The sequence below is a fragment of the Haliaeetus leucocephalus genome, unplaced genomic scaffold, assembly GCF_000737465.1.
Source record: "Haliaeetus leucocephalus isolate CR32 unplaced genomic scaffold, Haliaeetus_leucocephalus-4.0 Scaffold526, whole genome shotgun sequence".
Taxonomy (NCBI): Eukaryota; Metazoa; Chordata; class Aves; order Accipitriformes; family Accipitridae; genus Haliaeetus; species Haliaeetus leucocephalus.
Window position 1 is genome coordinate 2,170,384 of NW_010972962.1, and position 26,946 is coordinate 2,197,329.

The following is a 26,946-nucleotide window of genomic DNA, read 5'->3' on the forward strand; positions in this document are numbered from 1 at the left end:
GGGGCTGCGGCTGCGGGGGCACGGCGGCTTCGGCCGGGGCGGCGGTGCGGGGATTCAAGATGGTCTCTGGGAAGGAAGAGCCCGGTGCTGGGGGATCGGCGAGGGCTGCCTGTCTGAGTTGGAAGGGGAGATTTGTCATAAGTGAGGAGAGACTTTGCCATTTTGAGGGCTGAGGGTAGATTTTTTTTTTTTTTCCCCCTAGTGCGCTGTAACCAGGTCTTTCTGTTGGAAAACTGTGGAGTGGGAAATGCCTCGAATTTCACAATTGCGTGCAAATATGCATTAATGTTATCCAGATTCTTGCACTTAGGGACTTACCAAAAGCTGCTCCCTCAGTAAGCCTGCGACCGTGCAAGCGTTTATGTATTTGTTTAAACCTAGGCATGTGCATTTTTTTAGAGCTCTGAGCCTAAGTTCTGCCATTTTTAATGCTTCCATTGGCTTCAATGGGGTTACTTAAGGGATTAAGAACTTGTAGTATGATTGAGAATATGCAGGATCAATCTCCGTTTGAAGACGAGATGAGTTAATTAATTAAAAATATAGTCAGTTTGTTCTGATAAGGCAAAGACAATTAACCCTCTTGACAAGCAGCTAAAAACTCAAATTATCCCAAGAATGATTTTCAGTTGGTTGGTGTGGTTTTCTTTTTATTCTTTCAATTAGGCGATATTATTGGAGAAACAGCCTTTGATAAGACCATATTTTCACATAAAATTGTGAGGGTCTTTTTATAGGTTGTTTCCCTCTGCAACTTTCCTGTAGAAGGGAAGGGGCTGGAAGCTGCATTCCTGAAAAAATACTTGCCATTCTTACAGCGAATCTTGCCCTCTTTTTTTTTTTTTTTTAAATGAAATGTTACGTTTCGTCGCATTCAGGCTGCTTCTCAAATCTTTCAACACCAGTTATCTAAGGCTTTTCTCGAAACTGTCTTGAGTTTTTAGATTTTCTTCATTAAAAACCAATTATCTCTTTTGACTTTCAGTGCCAAAACCTTGATGCAATAAATAAGTTGAGGTTTGGAGATGGGGGGGAATCGTGCAGCAGAAGCTATGCTGTTTCTTCCTCTCTTCCCCCATTATTAAGAAGGTGTCATAACAGAGTGTGGTGCTAAACAGCAGAGGTAAAATGACAGCATTCCATTTCCAAATGCTCAGCAAGTCCTGAGGACTGTAATCAATACAAGTTTTTAGATTAAGCTTGGTAGGAAGTGATGCACAGTTCAGACATAGTAGGAGAAGCTTAGGGAAGTGACTCAGGTTTAAAAGCCAATTTCTTCTTTGATGTGCCTTCTAGTTTTTGCTGGACCCAGTCCAGCTTTGCTGTAAATGTGATGCCGTTGCAAATGAATGCTGTATGAATCAGTTCTAACATGGGACCATCAGCCTCTTCTAACCTCTGTCTCTTTCAGGAGACAAGGATAGTCTCCTTTCTCTCCTGGTCTGGCAGGGCTGTGCTGGTGGGTATGGGAGCAGCATGGAAACATGCTGGTTCCTTGTTGCCTGTCTCATCTTGGCCTGCCTACTTGGCTTTTGAAATGATTTGGGATGCCCACAGGATAAGTGCTTAAATGGGCCCATAAAGCTTGAGGTTTGGCTCTCCCTTCTTGGTTTCATTTGATTGGGTAGTAACGTGACCCACAATGAAACTATCTAGGCCATTTGGGATTTGCCAAATAAACCTTGGGCTTGTTGTCAAACTGTATTTCCTGGCACATGCAAGCAAGTTAAGTAGCGCCAACAGATACTGAGTTGATACAGATATAGGAATGTTCCTAATTTGGGGAGGATTCCCTTTGAAAGGAGAGGAACTTGGTCACAGAACAGAAATAAATACTGAATAAGTGCTTCACTTAAAGGTACTTGTATATGATGTGCATCCACAGTCACAGGTGAACTGAGGAAAACACATTCTTGCTATGTGTTATATTTTGGGGCAGAGGGTGTTAACTCAGTGAAAGAGGTCATATGGTAATAACAAAGCAGTTGGCATGCAACCTCTTTGGGAAGCATTGGTCTAAGGACAGCCCTAATTATACCATTTTTTACCATTAGTTTAACAAGGAATTCTTTGGACAGCCTTTCATATTAGATGTGGCTCTGGTAAGCTGATGCACCTTCAATTGCTAAAGGTAATAGCAGTGTAAATAGGCATGCAAGTTTAGGGTTTTTCTGTTAGGGTTAGTGTTTTGCTTATGTTTATATCACCATCTGCAGCAAGACTCACCTCAAACACTGTTGGTCTGAATCGTTTCCTTTAGAGTTATTAGGGACAAGACCTTCTTAGGTTGCAAATCGACTGAGACAGGTTCTCATGCGCTAAATGCCAGCCAAAAGAGCTATGCTAGGGTTAGAAGCTGCACAGTATTTCCTTTCCACACATTGGAGTAAAGAAGGAATTGAGAACTTCTCAGCCCATCCTGGGATGGGATGGCTTTGTGATAGCACACACAGGAAAGAATTTATAAAGTGTCATTCACCTAGACTTGTGGACCTCATCTGGTCCTCTGTGATTTCTTCTCACATGATGACCTTTGGATGAAGTGTGAATTTAAGGCTCTTTCCTCTTTGAAATGAGGGACACCATAATCCTGCTTGTCTTGTATTTAATGTTTAAAAGCTGTGTTTCTATACTAGCCATGTAGAGCTAGAAAAATAAATGTTGCATGTAGTGCTTGGTTGACAAAAATTTGTTTGAAGCATTGAAATATTTAAAGACCAGAACACCCAATGGGACAGAAAATGAACCAATGCTGTAAAACAGTGCAGTATGTAAAGAATCACTAGCCCCTGATGGTTACTGCTAATGTGATATTAATGTTTTTCTCAGGTAATGTAATACACCCACAGTATACAAGCACTACAACAATAACAGTTATAATCTTGGTTCATGGCCAAGGCACCCAATTCGAATGGCGCGGTATGTCATAGAGACTCCTGATTCTTTGCAATATTCTAATGCTTTATCAGTATCTGGAGGCAGAAATACTTTTCGGTTTATGTAAATGCCAGATAGATTCTGCAGTCCTTCCTTGGTCAAAATTCTCTCTGAGGTGATAATTGTGCATGTGTAAGGATGGCAAAAGCAAGCCCTGTGTTTAAATGGCTTTGGAATTTCAGTGGAAGTCACAGATGCTTTTCTGATTTATTGACAAAACGAGGAGGTTGGAAGAAGGGGAGGTTAGAGGGCGTAAGGCTTGTGTGAATTCAGTCTTGCTTTCACTAAATCCCCTGGGAACATCCTAAAGAGACGTCAGGTATAGAAGCAAACCCACACCCTTTGATGGAGAATGCAGTGAGCTTCCTGTAGAGGGAAGGAAAAAGCACCTTCAGACACAAATCCTGAGAATAACAGACATTTCAGTGATTTATGGCATTACTTCCATTGGAGAGTATAAAGTCCCAGAACAATAACCATTCTGCAACCTAGGCATGCCAACGTTGTACCATTGCCTGAGACCTAGGAGAAAAATTAACTTTATCATAAACAGCTCTGAAACTGAAAAACCTGGTTTTGTGTTCAGCTAAAGAGAAATGCGAAGGAAACTAACAGAGTATGAAGAACTAACCTGAGTTTTATTTTCATACTTTTGCACTTGAATAAAATGTTCATTTAAATGAAATGTTTGCAAAGGATCCTTAGCCTGACAGTGCTGTGTCTGCTGCAACCTGGCCCTGCCTGCCTTCCCTTCAAAGCCTGAAGCCGTGAGCAGCATGGTATGGAGATGCAGACCTGGCTGCAGCTACAGTGCTTGGGGTCCCGAAGCAGTATAGGCGTGCTTCCCCAAAGGCAGGGTTTACTACCTTAAGTGTTGTGGGTCTAATCACTTTCAGACTGAGCTGTTACGTTGGTAGGGAACACATACATGAACATGACAAACTCTGCATCACTCTTCTGTATGTGATGTGGCAAGGGTAGTCAGGTCCTGGGCATCACTGGTGTACCTCGTACTACTGCAACACTTTTGGTAAATGGTATCAGTTATCAAGAAAGTATCAAGAAAGGACTGCTTTTGTTGAAATTAGCAAGCAAATTTTGGGGGTGAAGTATACTTTTCTGTTTCCTTTTGATAGAATATGTTTGGTTTCCTGACAGTTCATAAATTTCCATTATTTTCAATGAATCTTCAAGCAACAATGGGTGAAATTCATTATTAGCAGAGGACTAGCTCAGAAGCCTTGTGCTGCAGGTAAATTACATCCTAGTGTGACCCAATGATGTTCTATTGAATAGGGAAATGCGCTTTAGTGACTGTTCTAGACATGCAAGTACCGAGAAGGGCAAAGTTAAATGTGCACAGGGAAGAGCAATATTATGGTGTTCCTTATGAGGTGCAATGTCTGGGTTAAGCTATCCTAGTTCTTAAAGCTCCCAAATGGGCTGACTTGGAAGGCTGTAGCAGATATGCAGAAGGTTTTCTGCTCTGTGTTGCCAGTTTAAAGTCTCGTCCACCTTCTGGACTTCAGTGGGTTAATGTCAGCATAAAAAAAACCCTAAATAATGGAATAGAAGGGTCTGGTCTGGAGAATGCTTCTCTTCCCTTGTATGGAAGGCTCTTTGCTAGAGTCACACCTTGGAAAAAGTGCACGGAAAAATGCTGTTTCAATAATGATATGTATAGAATGCCTTCAGCTGAAGATTTTGTTTCTCTTGCTTGCCCTGTGCAAGGCAAAGTGAATGTTATTCTCTACAAATCTGGCATTTAGTGGTTGAACTGGAGTCGTTACCATTTTGTATCTATTCCTGCAAGACTCAGTTTATTCAAGATTTCCTGTAAAATCACTTTTGGCTGAGTAAAGTCCATGAGTGTAGGTCGGTCTGTTGGCACCAACTAAAACAAGACATTTAGCCATGAAAGCAGCAAAGCTTAAAAAACCACAAGGGGATGACTTGTAGGTTCTGTGTTAAGGACATTTTCCCAAACTGAGAGTAAAACAGAGGAAAGGGTTTTGTTTCTTCCTGATCTTTCTTCTTTTCTAACTTAACAGCTGTGGAGATGCTTTTATTTTCATCCATGTTTTTCATACAATTGGTCAGTACATCAAAATATCTATTCACTATTGACAATTTTTTTTTTCTCAGTATCACCTGAGTTGAATATAAAATGTTTTTTTCCTGGCTTTTACTAGGCCAGAAGCTTCTAGTTTTTTGTGAGAATCTTTATGCATTTAGAAATGTACGACCTGATTTCCTTAAAATGACTTTTATAGATAGTAAGAAAACCAAAGTACAATGGAGAGAAGATAGATAATGTGTTTTAAGATTAACATTCTGAAAGCTCAAGAAGTTCTACTGTGATAATTCAACATATCAATCCATTTCTGTATTAAATCCTAGAACAAGATCGTAAAACAAATCTTAATGAAACCCATTCATTGGAGAATTTGTTAATGCATTTTTGTAACTCATATAGCTGAAAGTGGGCAGGGAGTTAGGTCTTGTCAAGTGCTTTTAAGGCTTTTGATGGCTGGAGCTATAATCAGTAAGTCAAATGGCTTCTTTAAACTGATGGAAGACCCATATAATCAATGCAACTAAAACATGCTTTTTCCTGGATTTCTTTTAAGATCAGATGTGGGAAAAAAACCCCTGACCAATTAAATGGTGAAGTCTCACTGCTAAACAGTATTGTTGTCCTTTATTAAGAATAGTGCAACGCATGACTTTTGCAACTGATGAACTTTCTAATTTCTGAAAATTATCTCCTTTGTCTAAATGTCTTTTTTTTTTTTAATTTCTCAGTATAGACAGTACTTCAGGGATAAGTGAAGAATGATGCTATGCATAAAATACATGTGTATGTGTGCACAGCTTGTGCACTTTCAATTTCAGCTATTCTTGTTCCATTATTCTGCACTAATTTGTTTTATTTTTAAAAAATAATTATGAAGATTTTACAGCTACTAGTGTTGGAAGGATGTATTCTTTTCAATTTAAACTTTTCTCATGGTAGAAATCTACTATGAAATATTTGCTATAACAATGCAAAACAACAAATGTTGAGATGGAACCAGTAATTTTTATCTATACTGCTGGCTGAAATTAGCATTCATTTTCTGTAATGATTCAAACTGAGTCACTTGAAGTTGTTGTTTTAGTTAGTGTCTCTTTTGTTATTTGTGGTAAGTATGATTAAATATATTTTTTAATAATTCTTTTCAGCCTGTACTTGCGCTATGCTCTGGAGTACACATGACTGTGTAAGTCATGTTTGAATAAAGCATGAAATACCTGCATTTAGTGGATTGTGTTCATGCTGTAGCAGCCAAGGAGCTTTTAAATCCATTTTTGTTTCTGTAAAATAAAGAGTTACATAAAACTTTTATAAAACATGTAAGCCCAAATGAACCTATCTATAGGGTTTTATAATATGTTGTTTTGTATTAGAGTGAGGCTACAGTTTAAAATGATTTGGCCTTGATATTAAGGATGTACAGTTTTGAGGCCACTATATCATTCTTCTATAGAGAGATCAAGTTGTTCAATGGGATATTTAAACGTTGGCGCACTCCCATTCTAGGAATGAATAGAAGGAGGTACTGAGTGGATGTATCCATGTAACACCGTTGACATTTACAGGAGAGTGTGGGTGGAAGAGCAGAATTTTGTCTTATTACTTTTATTCTATGATGTGAATAGTCTTTCGGTGCTTTCAGCAGCTCTGTACTTGCTTTGAATACAGTTACAGCACTTCTATTAAGATGAAAATTTGGTTGGTTCCTGTGTCTTTCCTCCCTGAAGTGTGAGCCTTGAATCTCATGTATGCAAACGATTGAATAGGTGCTTGAAATTCAGTTTGACTTATTTGTACTGATTTAGGGCCATATTTTGATCTCAGAAGTTAAATTTGAACAATGTAACTAATCAATGTCACTAGATTCTTCTGTTTTCTTTTTTCAAAGCTAAGACTAAACATGAGCAAAAATTCATACATACCTATCCTTTGCAAAGTATTAAAGCAAAAGCATGATATGAGCTGTGTGACTGTAGCAATTTTGACAGGCCTACTTATAAAAAACATTCTATTTCCATGCATTGTGTTCCTTACCAAAAATGAAACCATCTCTTTTTTCCCCATATCCAAATGATGCTACTTGCGATGCAAACTCACAAGTTTATAAATACCAGAATTGTTTAGAAACTCATCAGTCCCTTGTACTTAAGCTCTGTGATACAGTCTTTAATCATATGACAGTTGCACATGATTTTTGCCTACCGCACATTTCTTATGCTGGCTGTGACATAGCACCTGTGCTGCTTTATGCCCAGCTAAAGGAACACTAGCTAAGGAGGCTGTATCCCCCACCCATATCCCCAGTGACCACGGTTAGGGTAAGAAACCTATTTACTAAGCAGTTGTTTTAGTTCTGCTGTAGTAGTGGTTTGCGCTTTGTAATGCTAGAGGTCCAGGTTTGCTCCACTGAAGATCCATGTGAGGAGTTTGAGACATGATAAAAAAAGATGTGCTGGTCTCAATAACCAGGGTTATGTCCTCACCCAACTTGATGAAGGCTGTGGTCTGGAATGAGGAGAGCAATTTCTGTTCAGTTGGAGACTGATGGGAGCATTAGCAAGTTTGGTGAGGAGCAGGTCTTCCTACCACGGTGAGCCTGATTCTCCTTTCACTGAGAGGGGAATAAATTAGGAGCAAATCTTTTGAGTTTTGTATTTGTGTGATGGCTGTGGGAAAAGGTACTAATATATTTAAATTACATCTGTGCACTGCGCCAACCTGAGCAGACTTGTGGGGGGCTTTGACAGACCTGCACGCATATCTGAAAGCACAGTGGGCGCTAGCCTCTGTTGTTACCAAGGTCTGTGCTACAGCTCGCTGAGCAGAGGTTTCCCTTTGGTCACCTCCATGTGCTTCCTCTGTGCCGACAGCAATGTGGGAACATGTCTGGCAGCGTTGTGGGAATATGTCTGGCTGCTAGTGTCTGACCTTCTGCCAGTGTTTCCCAGAAGAGGGCCTGTGCATCACTGAAGGAACAGGGAAGCAGAACTGGTGTGCTGGCCTCTGGAAGGAGGTGGGGGCTCAGCTTGGCAAGGTCCCCCTTACAGGAGAGGCTGGGATGCTATGGGTGCGAACGTGCAGCAGTGCAGGGGGAATGGTAGGGAGGAAGCGTTTCAGTAACTTGCTCCATGCTATTGCAAGGATGTGACCTCTCCTTAGTCCGGTAGTCCTGACCAAATACACGTCTGTGAGGTGCTGCTTGTCCTCAGGCATTGTGGAGGTTTGAGCTGATGGATGGTTTTGGTTAAACCAAGCACTATATGTAAAGCAAGATTCAGTAGATAACAGTAGTTTCGGTGAAGCTGGGTGTCCTGGAGACTTGCTGTCGCTGTTGTTAAAGTATCGCTGTTATTTGGAAAGACGTTTTCTGATTCTTCTGCGACGGTGTATTTTGTGAGTGGAGGAAAGTACTGGTTTCAGTGACTGAGCAAAATCCATTCTTACATTTTGGAAGGAGTTAGAATGTTTTTCTTATTGCTTTAAAGCAGCTGTGTCTAGTTTAAAGTGATAATCCAAAATGGGTCTGACATTTGAGTGTGTAAAGGCTGACGTGGAAATACTGCAGTAAACAGAACTGACTTGTGGAAAAAGCAGTCTAGAAAACATGAAGTGAGGCACTTCACAAAGTAACCAGTGCTGCAGACCCTCATCACAGAAGCCCACCCTACTCATGCAAGTAATTGTGCTGCCTTTGAGGTGCTACAGTTCTTACTTGTGTTTCTGCAGCATGCTGTGCTCTGTGCTGGGCTTCTACACATTTCTACGCCTCCCAATGGTCTTGCTCATACTGTGCCAAATGCAGCACACGCCAGAACCCCAGGTCGTCTTTTATATGAGCCCACCCTCTCCAGTTCCTAGCTCGGTTCTTCTTGGAGCTGATAAGAAGGGCCAATGATGCTTATAGCTTCTCCTTGGGCCAGGCAATACTGCTAACCCAATTGACATTGTGATAGAAATTGATTTCCTGGTAAGGGAGTCCTTTGAGACCTTTCAAAGAGGTGCCTCAAGTCACTAAATAGTTTGAGTACTGCAGCTATTGCATGTACCTATTAGCCCCTGTCTTTGAAGACAATTTAGCAGTGGATTTCTTCACGGTCTTCCTCTGACCAACTCCTTTCTGGCCTTGTTGACCCACTTTTGAGTCCCCAGGAGGCTTTGCCCTGTGATGCTCAAAGAGTTCAGTAGAGCATCCCTCGTGCTTGTTGTGCAACAAAGCCACAGCTGTTTCCTGGCCTCTGGGACCCTGTGTCCCTGTAGATGGAGAGGCAATATTTGCTTCAGTGGATGTTATTTAATATTTTCTTATGTTAGGAACAATTGTTTAACAGATTATGAGCTGTCTTCAAGCAGCACATTGTCAGGGTTGTCAATGCAATTGAATGTATATGATAGCAATGAGAACATCCCTTCTACCTCCTGGTTATCTGTCAGAATAAACTATGCAGGGGACTTGTAAGTGGGAGTCCTTATTTTATGCTGTGTCTTGCCAGTGTTTGCACAGGCAAAACACCATTGTCGGAGACCCTCCTTCTGAAGAAATGCAGGTGTGTTCTCCATATAGGCACGAAACCACTGCTGTGTCATTGTTTTGTCTTTAAAGAGATCTGTGAAGAGGAGTGACTGGAAAGAAATTCCTGTTTGTCTCCAAGACAATTTCTTTGCAGATGCTGGGGCTCCCACTCTGTGGGCTGTTAGGCCACAGCAAGTTAAAAAAAAAAAAAAGTGGGTACAGGAAGTTTTGAAACCACCAATGCAGATCATCTCTCCCTTTCCAACAAAATCAGAAACGAAGGACCTGATCATCCTGAGCCCGGTAACCTCCCAAGGAAAGCAGGCAGAGAGTGGTGGGTTGGAAACCTCTTTCCTGGCCTGTCAGTTTGGATGGTGCTACACCACAGCTTCTCTCAGCTGCCTGGCTGCTGTACTCGCAGGGGCCAACGGCTTCCCTGCAGCTTTCAGCTACATGGGGAGTTCCCAAGCACTGGTCCCTTCAGGGCATTTTTTTGGATCTAGGGATCACCCCAGGGCAAACACTAAAAAAGTGTGGCAGTGGAGCTGGAGGAACAAGCCCAAAGATGAGTCAGGGTTGTGGTGTTGACTCCAGAGGAAGGGTCCAACTTCAGTATTTGCTTCCTGTGTGTTTGTAAGCTACGTAAGGCTTGGATCAAAGAAGGGTGAAGATGCATGAAGTGGAAACTAGCTAGAAGCGAGACACCCTTATAAAACAGTGGGATCATCAAAACCTTTGACTTGCTCTTTGAATTCATATGTGTCCAAGTTTTTGCCTTTAAAGCTTTGTAGGTACATAAAGATCTCAGCTTGGTCGTAACTCCCAACTAAACCCAACCTGGACTCTCTGATGAAGTATTCCACCTCCACCTCCTGGAGAGGCTTACCCAATGTAGACTAACAGGATTTTCTAATAGGGATGCATAAAATACAACAGCCAAGTCACACTGACTTAAAAACTCATATGGTGAGGATGTTGGCATCTGTTGCCTTAGGAAGCTTGATGATTAGAATAGTCATTCAGGAGCTGAAATGAAGGCTGAGCTTTCACTGCCCTCAGGTAGGCCCACATCTTGTAGGAGAACACCCAAACTGCTAGGCTGTCAGAGAGGAGGGAAATATGTGCATGTTTCCAAAGCATCCTTTGTAAACTGCCAGTCCAAAAAAATCAGGCTTCATTGGGCTGAAAGGTAAGCAGTGGGAATGTGATTCTTTAGCTTCTGCAATAATGGCAAAGAATCTTGGGTATTATCTATGAGAACTGGGCTTATGTTAAAATATTAGGTGTTGTAAGTAATATAGGAAAGGGGAACGCCCCCCCCCCCGCCTTAAAATATCCCCTTTTTTCATTGTTTTCCATATTTTAACTTGGGCAGGTTTCTATTTGCTGTGCTAATGTTTTTCAGTTCTATCGCACCAACACTGTGCATGGAGCTTCCAGCTCCCAGGTCTTTGAGAGCTGGGCATCTAGGGCCTAGGCTGTAGCAGTCTCACCTTTTGGTGCTTAGTGGACTTAGTGCTTTGTTTTTACCTGTAAAAAGATAAAAGCACTGTCATACCTCACAGAAGCGTTGCAAGGCTAGATAAAAGGCGGATTAGCATGGTAATGGTCATCAGAAAAGTGCCCTATATAGCTTTTAATAAAAAAAAAAGAGGTTATTTATCCAAAGAAAATGGTGAGCTTTAAGCGTGAAAGGAAGGCCGCTGCTTAAGTTAATAGAAGCTCTTCAAGGAGCTCTTGAGGAAGTGAAGGGAAGGGTAAGTTACCTTTTGAGAAGGGGAGACGGTGAGAAGGAATGCATGCATGAAACAACATCATTCAGGGCAGAGCCTGGCCTAACATTTGTATTTGCATATTTTTTTGTCATTTTTTTGTACTTCCTGATGAAAATTTAAAAATATCCTAACACAGTACAATGCAGTGTTTATAATAGACACTCAAAAGCACTTGCTTTAGCAATGAGAAATGACTTGGCTTACTTATTCATAGGAAGGGGTAGAAGACATGTATTGTTTTTGGAACAAAGTGCTTCAACCAAGCAAAACCCATGGTATTTAAAAGAGACTGTGAGAAACAAAGCAGTTAAAATGTCCTGAATTTATACTACTGGTGTATTTCATTCTAAAGAGTGTATAAAGATACACTTAATCATGCTCATGGGACTGGGCAATGGATTTAGACAGGTACAGGAATGTTTTATTCAAACCCACTTGAAGTTTGCAATGGGACAAAAGATTTTGAAAGGGAAAGTTAAAATAAACAAAACTCTTTGCAGTTAATAGGTAAAATGTCTTGTTTGTGTCTCTTGGTTGCAGGAAGCATTAATGACAGGTATGTATGTTTGAGCAGTTGGGGGTAGATCCTGAAAAGTAGACAGTGTAGTGGACTCCCTTAAAGGCTCCCCTTAAATATGAATGCCTCTTAATCTCATGTGGCTGCCTAGCCTTTCTTTCAGAAGCCGGGAGGTCTTTGCAGCTGTGAAAGGAGCCACCATCTCCTGCCTGCCTGCTGGTGCCCAGGCAGCAGCACTGCTGTCTGTCTTGGCGCAGGTGTAGTTAGTTGACTGCGCAAGAGAAAAGCGAGGTCTGGGCCCAGCGTTGAGTATGTTCATAATTTGAATGAGAGCGCAATCATAAAGTAGCACACACAGATCCGGTGAGAATGGAGGCATGACTCCTACTTGGTTTTTTTTCCTTACTGATTGAAACTCCTTCTGGCTTGTACAGCAAATAAAAAGTTCTTTCTACTGGTGTAAGTACTAACCCTAGTTGTCTGGTGTCTAGTTTGGAGCACTGTGCTGTACACATCCCACAAGAAGTATTTGAGCTTGTGTGGCCAGCAGTGAAGGCGATATTGAGAGGAGCCACTGTGTCTACATTCGGAGAGGAGAAATATCGCTCATGTGCTGTTTTGGCCACGTGTTAGAGGCTTCACATTCAAATTGAGTGTCGTGGTGGATCAATGCATGTCACACAGAGGGAAACAGTTTGGTGAATCTGTCCTCAGTCAAGAGATGAATTTTACCTGCTTAACCATCATGTGTTTCATTTGCATAAAACCATCCTCTTAAGCTTTGCATGAGTAATTAATATTTTTTTAATAAGTATTTACTTAAAACTAAAACCAGGAATAATCCTGTTGACTGCAGTGGGAATAGTATCTGGGAAAAACTGCGCAGGGACTGAAGCAATCAGGATTGGGTCCTCAAATGAGTATTTCCTCTAATGCAACCATAGCCTTGTCTAATGTCTAACTGATGTGCTCTTTCAAACAGATACTAATTTTGTCTTGGGTAATGCCCAGATAGTGGATTGGCCCATTGTCTACAGCAATGATGGATTTTGCAAGCTATCAGGATATCACAGAGCAGAAGTTATGCAAAAAAGCAGCACCTGCAGGTATTTGAGAACAGATTTATTTTCTGTTAAATAGCTTGTAGTGTTGTGCTTGTTGCTTGAGGAGAAAAGTAATCTGTTTATTCCAGTTTTGTCTTTTATCTCCTGGGGCTGCATCTGTCAAATATGCTTTCCAGGTGAAACAAAATCAAAGAAGGGCTATTTCCAAATAGGTTCTTTTCACACTGTAAACAAATGGCTTTGTGTCTTTGTCTAGCATCTGACTTGAATTTCTTGCTTTATTTGCAGTTTTATGTATGGAGAGCTGACAGACAAAGATACAATTGACAAGGTCCGGCAAACATTTGAGAACTATGAGATGAACTCCTTTGAAATCTTGATGTACAAGAAGAACAGTAAGTAGTTGCTTGGTTTGTTTGTTAAAGTAGGTGTGTAAAGTTGTTTTAAATTATAGTGTAAACGGCAATTCTGCCAGCCTGGAGGACCGTGCTTTATCTAGGGCTAAATAAGCCCCAGTTCTACTAGCTGATCTACAAGGGAAAAATGAGAACACTAGGGATGAGAGTCACTCAGGGATGCAGACGAAGCTCTCTAATTTGTTCTGATGTGTAGAGCAATTTGTGTGTGATGCTTTAAGACAACATTCAAGATTCCATCAGCGATGATAATACACAAACTAGGTTTGTGCAAATGATTTCTGTTACAGAGAACATACTTTTTACCTTTTTAAAAAGTCGATATAGCAAAGCCAGTACTTGGATGTAGTTTTGGAATAAAAAAGAACCCATCTTTTGTGTTAGCAGCTGAACTACCGAAGTTTTCAGATGAAACTGTCTTTTTGTTTTGGACAAAATTTCCTTCATTGGGATATGATTTTATTCCTAGGAATTCCAGTCTGTCTGTAACTGCACGTCAACAGATGAACTACTTGCCCAAAACTTGTTGCCCCATCTAGTGTGGACTATGTCTTGGCACAGTTATTTTCATCTACTTAATGTCACCTGAAGCGTAAATACACTGAGGTCTTCAGCCTGGTCAAATGTTAAGCTGAAAGTCTGCATTCTGAAACTTATTTTGCTCTTGACAATTTCGCTTTCTAATCATGAAACTGGTAGTGTCTATTTACAGGGGAGAGTACCTTGCAGGAGCATCCTGTTAGCAGCTCCTTCCCATTACAGCTGTGATGATCAGTTTGATCAGTTCTACATTAGTAGGCATGGGGGACTTTAACCACAAAATATAACTGCTATGATGTAATTTTTGACAGTCAACCTTATTGCTGTTTTCTTTCTTGTTAGAAAGACCAGTTTTCTGGGGAAAAGTTATCCAATCTATCTGTATGTGTGAACCATTGGTATTTCTGTTGAAATGACCAGCTAGTACTGATAGAGTTTGGTGAGAGAACCACAGGCGCTTCACAAAAGCTAAAAGATAATACTTATGTATGCTAGTACTGTGGATGTGTCAAGCTGCTTGTTTTCTATCAGAATTAATCTGTTCTTGTAAGGAGTGGTGGTGCAAAGTACATGGAATTGTTTTTTATCTTTTAGAGAGGAAAAAAAAAATCCTTGAGGGATTTTTGCTTCATCTCTCTTCTAATCTTTTCCTTCTCTTTTTAGCCTGTTCAAAGCATCATGACCTCTGACACGCTGCCGTTGCTCAGGGCTCTTCTGGAGCACAGCTTTGCTGGTCCAACTCATTTGAAAAGCTATACGCGCTATCTGAATGGCCTTACTTTGTGCTTCTTTCCTTCTAGTGTTACCTGTCTCCAATGTTTACCTATTTCTTAAAGCCGATTTTCTGTTCCTAGTTCAGTTAGCGGCTGTAGGGGCCATATGTAGCTCACATCTATGCATCCAAAGCCATGTAAATAAACTGCAGTCATGGGATCTAGGAGGGTCTGGAATTCTCTCTTAGTTAAGAGTGATTTGGCACCAAGAGGCTATGCAGCTACTCTTCTGTCATTGCTGCAGCATATGGCCTGTTGTAGAGCCTGGAGCCTCTGTCTTTTATGCAGAATTAAAGCAAGGTAACTGTGGAGTGAGGAATGCTTCCTGCCCTGCTGTGTACTTCGCTGAGGAGAAGCGGTCTAGAACAAAGTCCAGCTGTGCAGAAGCTGTGTTGTGCGACATGCCAAAAAGCAGAGCTGCGATGATTCTGCTGTGTGCACAGAGGGTCACAGGCATGGGAAAAAGGAAAGCACAGAGCTTGCTTTTAACAAAACGCAGTGCTCTTATGTTTGTTAGATTTGTAGCTTTAGAGGTACATTAACTACCGTTACAGAGACTGACTAATAACACTAGAGAGTTGTAGCTGAAAAATACCAAAAAGGGAACATCCTGGAGCTTTTTCTCAGAGTAAGCCACATCATAGAAAAACAGTGTCTTGTCTACCAGTCACTTAGCACCCAGACTAAGTGGTCATGCCTTTGTGGTCACCTTATCTCTGCCTGCAACTATGACAGTTGCCTGCTTGGGCAATGAACATGATTGGTTTCAACCTACTCTCAATTTGAAGGTTTTGGAAAGGACCCTGAATTTTTAGATATGTTTTTTCCTGCTCTTTGTTTCTTTTTTTTGTCTCTGTATTCTTCACTCATTCTGTTTTTTTTTTTCTTCAAATTAGCCAGTAAATTAGACAGGAAATAGATTTTTGTTGTTCTTTACCTGTCCACTCCCTCCCTATAAACTAACCGTCATGATAAATAGCAAGTTTTTCTTCCATTTTTGTGTTGTTCAATAATTGGTACATTTTCCACAGCCTGCACATTTAATGTACTTCCAGCTGTTTTAACAATACAATCTCTATCCTTTTGGTGGGGAAAAAAGGAAAACAAGCAGGAGTTCCATGTTAACTATGATGTTCCTAGTGCAGGTCCATCTTCATCTTGTATCTTTATGAGCAGCACTCATTTCTCTCTTTTTCTGTCTGAGTAACAGTTATGTCCTGATCTTACACTAGACATGTCAACAATAGATTGAGACACTTAATAATGCTACTAGAAGTGATAGGGGTTTTTTTTTTGACATGACACTCCATGGAGTGCTAGACGCTCCATGACACAGTACTAGTAAGTGCTTGCTTGTCTGATAAGAATACCCCGTCCACCAGCCTCATTGCAATCCACAGTGTCAACTCTAGAAACAACATAGGTTGCAATATTCAGAAGTATGATACAATTTTCTGCTGCCTTCATGTTTGCTTTTACGGATATTGTCTCCACCCTGGCCTCCCCTTTCTCTGTCCAGCCCTCCCTCCATCCAAAAGTGACTATCCTTCCTCTTTTCAGAACTTGAAGTTAAGATGCAATAGAGATTTGATGGTTCCTTGAGCTATGCCCTTGATTACTTAGCAGATATGTGATGATCATTGTTATTCTCTGGAAGAACTGCTTCCTAGAAATGCAGAGCTCATTCAGGATAATTGGAAGCAATTGGAGTGAGTGGGTGCACAGCCACCAGATTTTTGTCATTGTTGCTGTGATGCCATCCTGTTACATTCAGTAGGGATTCATGGTCATACCTGGAAGGAGACAAAGTGAAAGCTTTCTTTAATCTGGACTGCAAAATGACAACAGGCAAGGTTGACAGTAATTTCATGTGAGAGCTTCAGTTCCATTGTTTGATTAGACGTGAGTGTCCAGTGATGCTGGAAGTATTGTTTATTTTTATATGGGAAAATCAAAGCATTGCTAAGTCTTACTGAAATCAGTGGAGTTATGTTAACTTACACCAAGGAAGGATACGGTCTAATGTATTAGAAAATATTTTGTATCTAGTCTTAGTCATATCTTAGCTTATCTGAACTGATGCAGCTTAACCATCTAACTTTTTATGAGACTTTGACAGCCATTTACTAGGTTTTTACACTTTATGGTCAGCCTCATAAATTAAAATGGCTGAGTAAATTAAACTTGGACTTTCATTGCCTAGTTTTCCGTCTACAACATAGGTCTGGGTTACAAGCAGTGCAAAAGCAGGCTTCTAGATGCACTTGCTTCCATTACTGCTGAAGTAAATTTTTGTAAGAATATAAATTTACTTGCTTCTATCTGCCTCTGAAGAGGTGGTACCCATTTGAAATCTAATCCCCTTTTCTATGCAGTACTTGATCTGCTTCAGTGGAAGAATATCTGAAGTGGGCTGGACTCCTCAAAACTAAAATGCATGAAGAGATACAAAGAGTCTTCAATTGTCCTCTGACTGAGCAAAGACATTCCCATTGCTTATGGTCTGCAGCAGTGTTGCAGAGAGTGATAAGGCACCTTTTTTTTTTTTCCTCAGAGGTTTTCTACAGGTGGGGCCAGTGGAATGGCAGCAGCCAAAGGGTTGGCTGTACGTAATTGTTTTGCACACTGCAAAGTGGTTTGGATAAGCAGTGGTTCTTCTCTGAGTATATATATTATGGTGAGGGTCCCAAAGGCTAGTCTTCACTTTCAGTTTGTGCTGGGGTTCACTTCCCTGGTTTTCTGGGTGCTTGAATGTTTAACGAATTTAATACCATGAATATTTGTGTTGGGTTTTTTTGTTTTGTTTGTTGGATTTTTTTTTTTTTAACACACGCACTGTCCCCCTGCAGCGTCTTAGAAGGCTTTTAGATGTCAAAGAATGACAAATAAGACCAAAATAGTGATTTGGCAGATTCTACTTGCACTTATCTTTGGGACCAGTGTTTGCTACAGAAGTTAAAAAACAGACAAACAGCCCCATCCTAATTTATAGAGAGCAAAATTCACTTCAGGGTGGTAGACCTGTGATTGCCCACCACTAGGGAGAGTTTCTCATAATTGTTATTGGTTAAAACCATTCAAAACCATTTATATTTGTGTGAGCTGCACCTGTAGTGTCTCCAGATGGAAACCTTTGCTAAACCAAATCATTGCATAGGACCAGAAGCAGGAAAGAACGAGGGTGTTGGAATAAAGTGGCATGTATCCTCCTGAGCCCCCCATTGAAATGTAGCTCTGTATTTGTCAAGCAGTATGCACACCTGCCTCTCCTCTTCTGTGAAATCCATCTGCATGAGTTCAGTTACCTTCAGCAAGGGCAAATCTGAGTATTTTGGATTCATAAAACTGATAATTCCCATTGATCTTGTCATCTTCAAATGTGCTGGCAAGCAAGACCTGCTGTCACCTCAAACATATACAGAGCAGTAAGACCTCCCAGTCGTAATCCTTAAATATTTTATCTGGGGTAAATGGAAAAAAGATTTCAAGACTTCCCTGTCTCTGTCCCTTCCTTATACTCACTTTCTGTTCTTCAGAGAACTCAGAATAAGGTAAACCATATCAACACTGCTGCAGTATAAGGGTGTGTGCTGAACCTTTTTCCTGCTGTGTTGTTTCAGTGTCATAGGATAACCCCTGTGCATAGTGATTCCACCTTTGGGGACTGAAATTGATTTTCCTTATCTTAGCATGTAAAGATCTGACCTTTAGAAGCATTAGGTGCCAGAGCATAGCAGCACCGGCTGCGGAAGACATGAAGGTAACAGCTTTTAAAGTGCTGGAAAAGTATTTTAAGGTCTATTAGTTTTGGCACAGAGTGGTGAGCTACCTACTGAGTTGGTTTGTTCTCATTCAGTGCGCACTCTCTGCTAGAAGGTAGAGTCTATAGGAAGACTTTTGCTCTTTGTCTTGCATGGTCAAATGTCACAGGCTCCTCTGTGCTCCTAGTTAAAATCTGTGTGGGTATAGTGGCTTGCCTAACTCCTCCTGATCACACCTCATCAGCTCTTTTGCTAGTTTGATATTGGACAAACTATTTGGTCTGTGTGGGAAAGAGAGAAACAATCTCATACTGAGTACCTAGGCATAAGGGAAACTCCAAAGGGGGTGACTGCAGTGGTCAGCCGTGCTGTTTATATAACTGAAGTCCTACTGTCTGCATTGCTCCATGTAGGAATTGGTGGAGACACAGCATGTGTCTGATGACTGATTGAGACATTATCAAGTAATGCAGAGGTTGTGCACCTTTGAGGAAAGTTGCCCCATTCAGTAAGGGCAGTGAAGGTGTTGGCTGAATTGTCAAAATGTAGTTTTTCATTGTATTTATAAATGAATTTTGTTTTACTTTGTGGGAAGAAAAATTGTGTATTGCAGTTTTATTTAAACAATGTGCTTCTTGTAGTTTTGAAAAACAGCTGACCTCTTTGGTTAAATTGTTCAAGGTATGGGGAAAGAGCATATTTAGACAGTGATTTTGATTTTCATTATAGCCTATTTTCACTTGACAGGAGGGAAAACTGAAAGAGAGGTCATCAGTATGCTCAGGGGGAGAAGCCAGAATAGACCTTTAACATCTCATTCACTTTGATACTATGGGAGTTTCTGAAGGACCTCAACCAAAGTTAAATAGCATGTTAAATGCTGGTGTTCCTGCTCAGCAAGGGGTTGAACATGTCACTGTTGAAATACACAGGACTGAAAAAGAGGACAGGCAAGAGACAGTAGTATTTGTGTTAGAGATGGGAAATTATAAGGTGTAGAGACATTTACTGTGTGTTAGTCTGGAGAAGACTTGGGACTTGAATCACAGCTCTTAAAATAGTCTTGCCTTAAAGGCAAGACTCTAAGTACTGTGCTCAGGCCAGTGAATAATATTAAGAGCTGCATCTGGTAATTCTGGAATTAGCTACTTAACTTTGGTATCACAAGACAGGCTGGTCCTATGGCTACTGTCAGAAGTTCATTGTATATTTTAATTTGTCCCCAGTTGTTCACACTGCTTCTCTACCAGTGAAATGAAGTGACATTCCCTTTTCTAGTAGGATTGGTACTATGCCATTAGACAAACTCTGGATTCTTTCACTGTTGATTCCAAATCTAACAGAAGCCAATGTGGCTCACGAGTGTTTACTTCTTTGTTTGTGCATTGGCATTATCATTGAACTTCACCAGTGAGAGAGCTTGCCAGAACTGAACACAAAATGTAAATGAAAGTAGATGTATTGTTGGAAACACTGGTAAACAGTTTCCGTGTGGCTGTACATCAATGCAGACTGGGGGCATATGGGGAAGTTACTCTTGTTTTGCTGTGAGAGCTCTGAAATATGCTGCAGTTTCACTGCCTGAATAACCCATAGGCTGAATCTGAAAATCACCATTTTTCATTAAAATGGCTTTGTGCCTCATGCCAGTAGTGATTGTCTGGCTGAGCAGGGACATCCGCTTTGACACCAAGAGTATGAGGGCTGCCTGTAGGAGGTTGAAATTCTAGTTTCCAACTTGATTTATAAGTGGTTTATACTTTAAGCTTTCCTGTTTAATAGTTAAATAAACTGTTTAATGTTTAAAAAGTAAAATTCTTCTGATAATTAAACCAGTATGCAGGAAAAAAGCTGAGCACAGCCACATCTTGGCTGAGCCTTTCAGTATGTTCCCACAGTTCAGATCCCAGTTACGCTATGAATGAGCTCCTGGTTGCAGAGCACTGTGGAAAGCCCATGTAACCCACTACCGTGAGCACTCACCTCATGACTGTATTTTTATATCCACTTGTCTCCTATTCACAAAAGAGACTGCCAAGATGGTTGGGAACACACTGCAGGGAAAAATACTGAATAATGTTGTGGAGGCAGATACATGGCCTGGCAGAATTTTCCGTCTACTTATTTCTGCTGTTGCTGTGTTACTGTGTAGATCCAAAACTGGAAGATGATTTACACAGACCATGTGTGCCACCTTGATTTTACATTCTGCCCTGGAATACACCCTGTTTGTGACACTCTGATGCTCTGGAAATTATAATGGTACCCAAATAGTGACAGTCATCAAAACCGCCTACTTTTAGCTATCAAGGATATCTGGCTCTTTCTCACTGTCTGCGGGGCACATCACTAAGATCTACACTTGGTTCTAGGTAAAACAGTGTTTTGTTTTCCTTTTTACTATAAATAGTGCAGCACAGGAGTGGGAGTCAAGGGAGTCAGAAAGCAAGAACCCTGCTGATACAAGCTCCTTGCCCTGCAGCAGCCTTCTACAGGTTATCAGGAAAAGTCTTTCCTCTTGCTGCATTCAGAACATGTTAGAAAAATCTTGCAACACCATATCATACCATAATCATAGAGAAGATAACAGCATGCATCTGTCAAATAGCCAGAATAAGAGGGTGAACTGCATCCATTCTGTTTCTGTGATATGTACAGCATTGTTAAAAGCAGGGTAATACATTTTTATAGTAGTGAGAGGCAGAGATGAAGCTGAGTATGTAATTCAGCCTCAGTGCTATGAAGGTTAGTATTATGTGCAGCCCATAGCAGCATGGCTGTAGAATGGCTATAGCTTGAAGTAGCAAAACAATACAAAGTGGTTTTGGGGAGGGGGAGAAAATCCCTAATCAAAAAAGCAAGTACATGTAGATGGAGATCCTGGCTGATCAAAAAGTTGCAGTGTTAGTGGAAGGTGTTGAAGTGGGTAAAATAAAAAGCAATTAGTCACCAAGGAGTCTGTGTAAAAGCAAGATATGGATTTGATCAGCCTCAGAATAGTTCACGTGTGAAGATGGGAGAAACAAGTAGGCAAGAAGAAATGGTGATAGGCAATTTTAGGAGCTCCTGAGAGAGGGTAGTGTAAAGGGTGTTACTGTCTTGAAAATTGCTGTTGGCTCCTTTGTGGCAGTGTCTTCTAAGCTCATTAGCAAGTTAGTGATGATTTTACCGGCCCAGTTACTTTGCTGAACCTTTTCTTGCATTTAGCGTTTTTGTTTGCTCATACTTTATTGGAAGGGGTTTTTCAGGAAGGCTAACCTTTAAAAAAAAAAAAAAAAAAAAAAAAAAATTGACCCCCAAATACTTTCTGCCATGCAGGCATGCTCCAGAAATGGCCATCAGCGATTCCATCTGGATTTCTCTGCTTTTTGAGCAGAGGCCTCCATGCATCATATACCCTGCTGTTTATAGAGGTGGCTGTACATATGGCATGGAATCTCAGCCAGGGTTTGAAACTGCCTGTGCTATGCAGGCACAGTGGGAGCCTTAGGAATTGAACTTCATTTATGGAAGTTGTCCGTGGGTCTTGGAGATGCCTTGGCTTTCTGTGGCCAGAAAAGATTGCTGAGCACAGCGGATGAGTAACAGCCAGGTGAGGCACTGGTAGCAACAACTTCTGTTATATTAACATAGTTGGAAGAAAACTGCCTTTGCTTGCTTTGCTGAACAGTAACTTGTGAACTACCTGAGGTTTCCTTGTGACCCTTTGACAGTCAGGAAGCACAAGTGCCCCTTGTTGTAACTAACTATTGCATGAAATATACCATGTAGTACTCATGTTAAAATACTGAGCAATTCAGGTGAAAGAGAATCTGATATCTAGCCTGGAGGAGGGTCCTGTGATTGAGAAAGAAAAGAAATAGTCTTCTAAGATTACCCTTTCTACAATAGACTTTCCTGCATGAGTGACAAAAATTACGTGTGGTGCTGTTTATTCTGGCTTCCCCAGATGGTCAAAATCCTGCTGATTTTTACATCTTGTATTGGCCCCTGGTATGTAGACCCTTCTCTCCAAACATGGCTCACAAGGGACACTCAAGAGAAATGTTGCTTACAGCGAGCAAGCCTGAATCCTCTCTTTGGCTCTTACTACTTATGCCTGCAAAAGCAATGGTAAGTTTTTTCATCATCATTGAGGGTGTAGGGAAAGTCCGAAAACTCATGTACAAGCTCCCTGCAGGCCCAGGCCTGATGACCCTTGAGTGTCCTGTTTGCCATGTACCTCACAGTTGAAGGAGTCATCTTTTTATGACCAAAGTTAAGACTGCAGACTGAAAAACAGTGCCTTCAAGGAGGCCATGTTATGACATACAGGAGCCAACTGCTTTGTTCTGAGCCCTCCAATCAGTTTATACTCAAATATCACTAAAATCAGTGTGGTGACTCCTGTGAAACAAGAGTGGTAGATACTGTCTTGTTACATGGAACTTCATTGCTATCACTAGGGTCTTTTCAGCAGCCTCAGCAGAACTGCCAGAAATATAGAAAGGCAGGACTGACTGACAGTTTCTCTCCTCAAGGTGATCTGTGTGGAAAGATGTCAAGGAAAATTGACAGCAGCATCTGAAGGGTCATTATCTGCGATCATCTTTTCCTGTGATGTGCAGGCTCTAATCTCTCAAGCAGTTTTCATTAGTAGTTTATCTACTGCAGTAATTAGAAGAGTACAGTTTTATGCAGTACAACTTACTCCCATCGACAGCCCAGGGTCTGGTCCTGATGGCTTGTTCTCTCCTGAATTCAGTGGAGTCTTGCTTCACACTAGAGTGATTGTGAGCAGGCTCAGGACAAGGCAAGCTGAAAGGCGGCTTTCAAAGGATTTCCCTTGCATGGGAGGATGTGCAGACTAGACCAGAGCTCCCGGAGCCTGGCCCTTGAAGCTGATGTAGGCTGAGGTAGTTGTTAGGGAATGGTGCTCCCTGTTTGCAGAGAAGTATAAGATCAACCAAACTGGTCATGCTCTTGAGTTGAGACTCTGTATTATGGTCATGGTCTAGGCACAGCTGGTGTGTTCTCAAGTCCTGCATAGAACCAACAAGACTGTTCTGTGCACCCTTTGCAAGTACATGGGACTTTCTTTCAGGAGATCACAAAGCACTTCATAAGTTCAAGTATTTGCTTTGATAGATGAAACCTGGAAATAGTGAGTGATTCCTGAAGATTAAAAGCTGATCAGAGGCAGAGCAGAGAACTTAACTAACACTCTTGTCAGCTGCTTTGTCATTTTTCCTAATAGGTGTTTGCAAAAAAACCCAACATTAAAGTAACATTTACAGATGGCTGATTTTGAAGTATAAACATCTAAACTAGCACATTTACTGTTCTGCCTAACAGTGACCAACTTTTTGATATTTTTTTTTCTAGGAACACCTGTCTGGTTCTTTGTGAAAATTGCTCCAATTCGAAATGAGCAGGATAAAGTGGTTTTATTTCTTTGCACTTTCAATGACATAACGGCTTTCAAGCAGCCCATTGAGGATGATTCATGTAAAGGTTTGTCTTTTTCACAATTATATCTTTATGCTGCTTCTGTTTGTTTGCCCTGGTCTTGAAAGAGCTGAAGTCCTTTAAATACCAAAGCCAAAGAATTAGATGTTAAAATAGCTTGTAGCCATGCCATTGGGGACTGCATTTGTGCAAGGAATGGTTGCTGGTTTAAGTGAATTGGCTCTGGCCTGCACTGGAAAGGGTCATTGCTAATGAAACCCCCAAGTGCTTCAGGAAGCAGAGTTTACTTAGCAAATAGGTGCTGCTCTTCCTTTTAAATTCATTATTAGTGCACACTCCAGCATAGCCTTCAAGGAGTCACAATGTTGCTAAACAGTCTCTTTGATGTCAGAGGGAACTGAAGAGTTTGGGGGCCTGTACAAATTGTGCATGACACTGTATGCAAAAACTGAGGAATTAACCCTGTATGAGTCTAGCAAAGATCTGAATAATTTCATTCTGCCTGGCTTGATGTTACTTACCATTATTATGGGATTCCTTCCATTCAAGTTCTGGACTAGTTTCCTTTAACATATGTGAGAGATTCCCATTGTCTTAAGTTGAATCAGGTTTAAGCTGTCCTGGTGATTGAAGTAGCATTGCTGTGTTTTGCTGTTAACCCTTTGCTGAGTTACATGCTGGAAACCTGGAAGCAAAGTCAGCTGTGACAGCAGCATAAACTTGCACTCAGGTTCAGATCCCATCAAAAATAGACCTTTTGTACCCATATGGAGCATTACAGAGACTTGCGTCCTCTGGGGTAAAAAAAGACGTAAGTTCTCCTGTTGTTTGCATTTTTGTAGTATTTAATAATATTTGTAGTATTAAATTAAACAGGAAACTTGCTGTGAAGGTGAACTGATTTACATTTATGCTCAAAATGTTATTCTTTAAAAACATAGTTTCTCAAAGTGGAAACACCTGTTACCGTGAAAAAAGAAGTACAACCTTGACAAACATACCCTCTTCCAGGCTATGTGGGTTATTTTTTTTCTTTTTAATGCTATTTGTTTGGTTCTTCATTGCTTTAATAAAATTAAAAAATTTATCTTGTCAGAAAGGTTGGGTCTAGAGTATTTTTTTTTCTTTGCCTAGTGGTCTTCACTGTATCCTGACGAGGACTGACAGCAAAGATAAATCAGCATGATGCAGTAAAGCTGGTTCTCATTTATTTGCTGGGAGTGAAGGCCCTTGCTTCATTTAGTCAGTTGATAAGTCAGTCAGGGGTGGTAGCTGTGTCTTTTCTCTTTGCTTTCACAGAAGATCCTTAATGTGGTAGTGATATGCACTTTTGTGAAGAGTTTGTCCTTCACTTTCAACACAAGGAAACACTGTAACTGTTTTGTTTTCAAGAGAAGTATGTGAAGGAAGGGAACATTAATGTTTTTGTAAAATCTCCTTTGGATCTTGAAATCATGCTGTTCTTACAGTGATCATAGTAATTCTTAGCAGTTCCATATCTAAAGCAATGTAAGCACTAAACCTACATAAAAGTGCACTAACTTGCAGAGGAGTTAAGATGATAAGCAAAATTTCTTCTTCTGGCCCACGGAAACTGGCTAAGTGACTAACAAAAGTTGCAGACAGAAGAATTGGATGTATTATTTAGAGGCCACTCACAGCTATGTACTCCTTCCCTGAGTACTATGACTTTATGTACAGAAGAGTTTATGCACTAAATGAGTCTTCCAAATATTGTTTCTGAATCTCCTAAAATTAATGAAGTTGCATCAGATTCATGCTGGTAAAGAGTTCTCTGTCATTGTATACACAAATCAAACATGATATAAATGAAGCTGCACATTCTGTTCTAATCCTTAATTTATCCCCTATGCCTGCCTTTCTTCCATAAGTTACTTGCTATAGGCTAGCTTTGGAATTTTGTGGAATGCATCTCAGGAAGTGATATTGTATCAGTCACTTGATGGCTAGATGAGCAATTTCTTGGAAAAGAAGAGCTGATTTGTCAAACAATTAAAGAATTTTACATATGTGATGATGTCTTTAATATTAGATCTCATTGTGCAATTGTATACTGTGGTGGTGGGGGAAAGGCAGGTATGGAGTATCAGACAGTTGTCCGTAGTGGGCTCTAGGATTCACGGAGGGGAAAAACATTTCCAGAAGATCTAAAAAAGGTAAAATTGTATTAGCTTCTTCTAAGAATCATTGCTTTTACAGACCTGAGCTTTGAAGAGGGCATATACTTTGCAACATGTACAACGTTACATAGGAATTTTGTAGCATGCTTCTGAAGAATAGCAATTTTCGTAGGAATGTTTCTCATAATCTAAAACCAAATGAAGTCCCTATCTGAAAACCTAGAACGGTGAACTTAGAGATATATTGTTTAGTTGAAACAACTGAAAACTGATTGCTAAATCAATTATTTTTCCTTCTTTCACCTTCAATCAGCTTTTATCAACTACTTTTCCATTACTGTGTTTATATGTGAAATGAGTTTCCTGTGCATATGACCACTTAATATGTAATAGGCTGCCTGCAAATGCAGCTGTTTTATTAACACGTGTGCTATTTGCATAGTTGCAGAGTGGCATAGCATAAAGTATTTAGGTTTTTCAAAATCAATGCCTGTATGTCTATGTAGAGAAAAAATGTTATGTAGTACAAGAATATGATCAATTTATAGAGCAACTAATCTGTCAGACTAAACCTGCTTAGGTGTCATATATCTTAGTTTTCTATCACCTGCTGGCAATTTCAAGCATGATCGTTTAGCCACAAATGATGTAGTGACTCCTTGAGTGAAAAGTGTTGAGCTCTAATGACAGGTGTTTGACTTGTACACAAAAATGAATGGGCATCTGTTAGCCAAAGGTGTCTCAGAGAGATAGAAGGTCCCAGTACCATTTTTCATTCTTAATTTTTTTTTATTAATAATATCAGACATTGGTGATGAAACAAAAAAATATTTCTGAATTTGTGTAAAAAGTAGACTTCTAATTGTAGTCTTTGTTAATTGATTCAGATAATTTAGATGATGTTTATTTTAGGACTGCCATAGAAGTTAAGTAAATCTGCTTTTAAATGCAGCAGCTTTAAAAATAGTGCATTCTAAATAAAACAAC

At 40.4% G+C, this 26,946-nt stretch overlaps 1 protein-coding gene across 1 annotated transcript in view; it reads left to right on the top strand.

Annotated features, from left to right (window-relative positions):
- KCNH1 (potassium voltage-gated channel, subfamily H (eag-related), member 1) overlaps positions 1-26,946 on the top strand; it is a 179,910-nt gene that overhangs the window by 166 nt on the left and 152,798 nt on the right. The window contains exons 2-4 of the mRNA XM_010576438.1: positions 12,799-12,922; positions 13,169-13,275; positions 23,735-23,863. Coding sequence (XP_010574740.1) covers positions 12,799-12,922; positions 13,169-13,275; positions 23,735-23,863 — 360 coding nt within the window. The remainder of the gene's footprint in view (positions 1-12,798; positions 12,923-13,168; positions 13,276-23,734; positions 23,864-26,946) is intronic.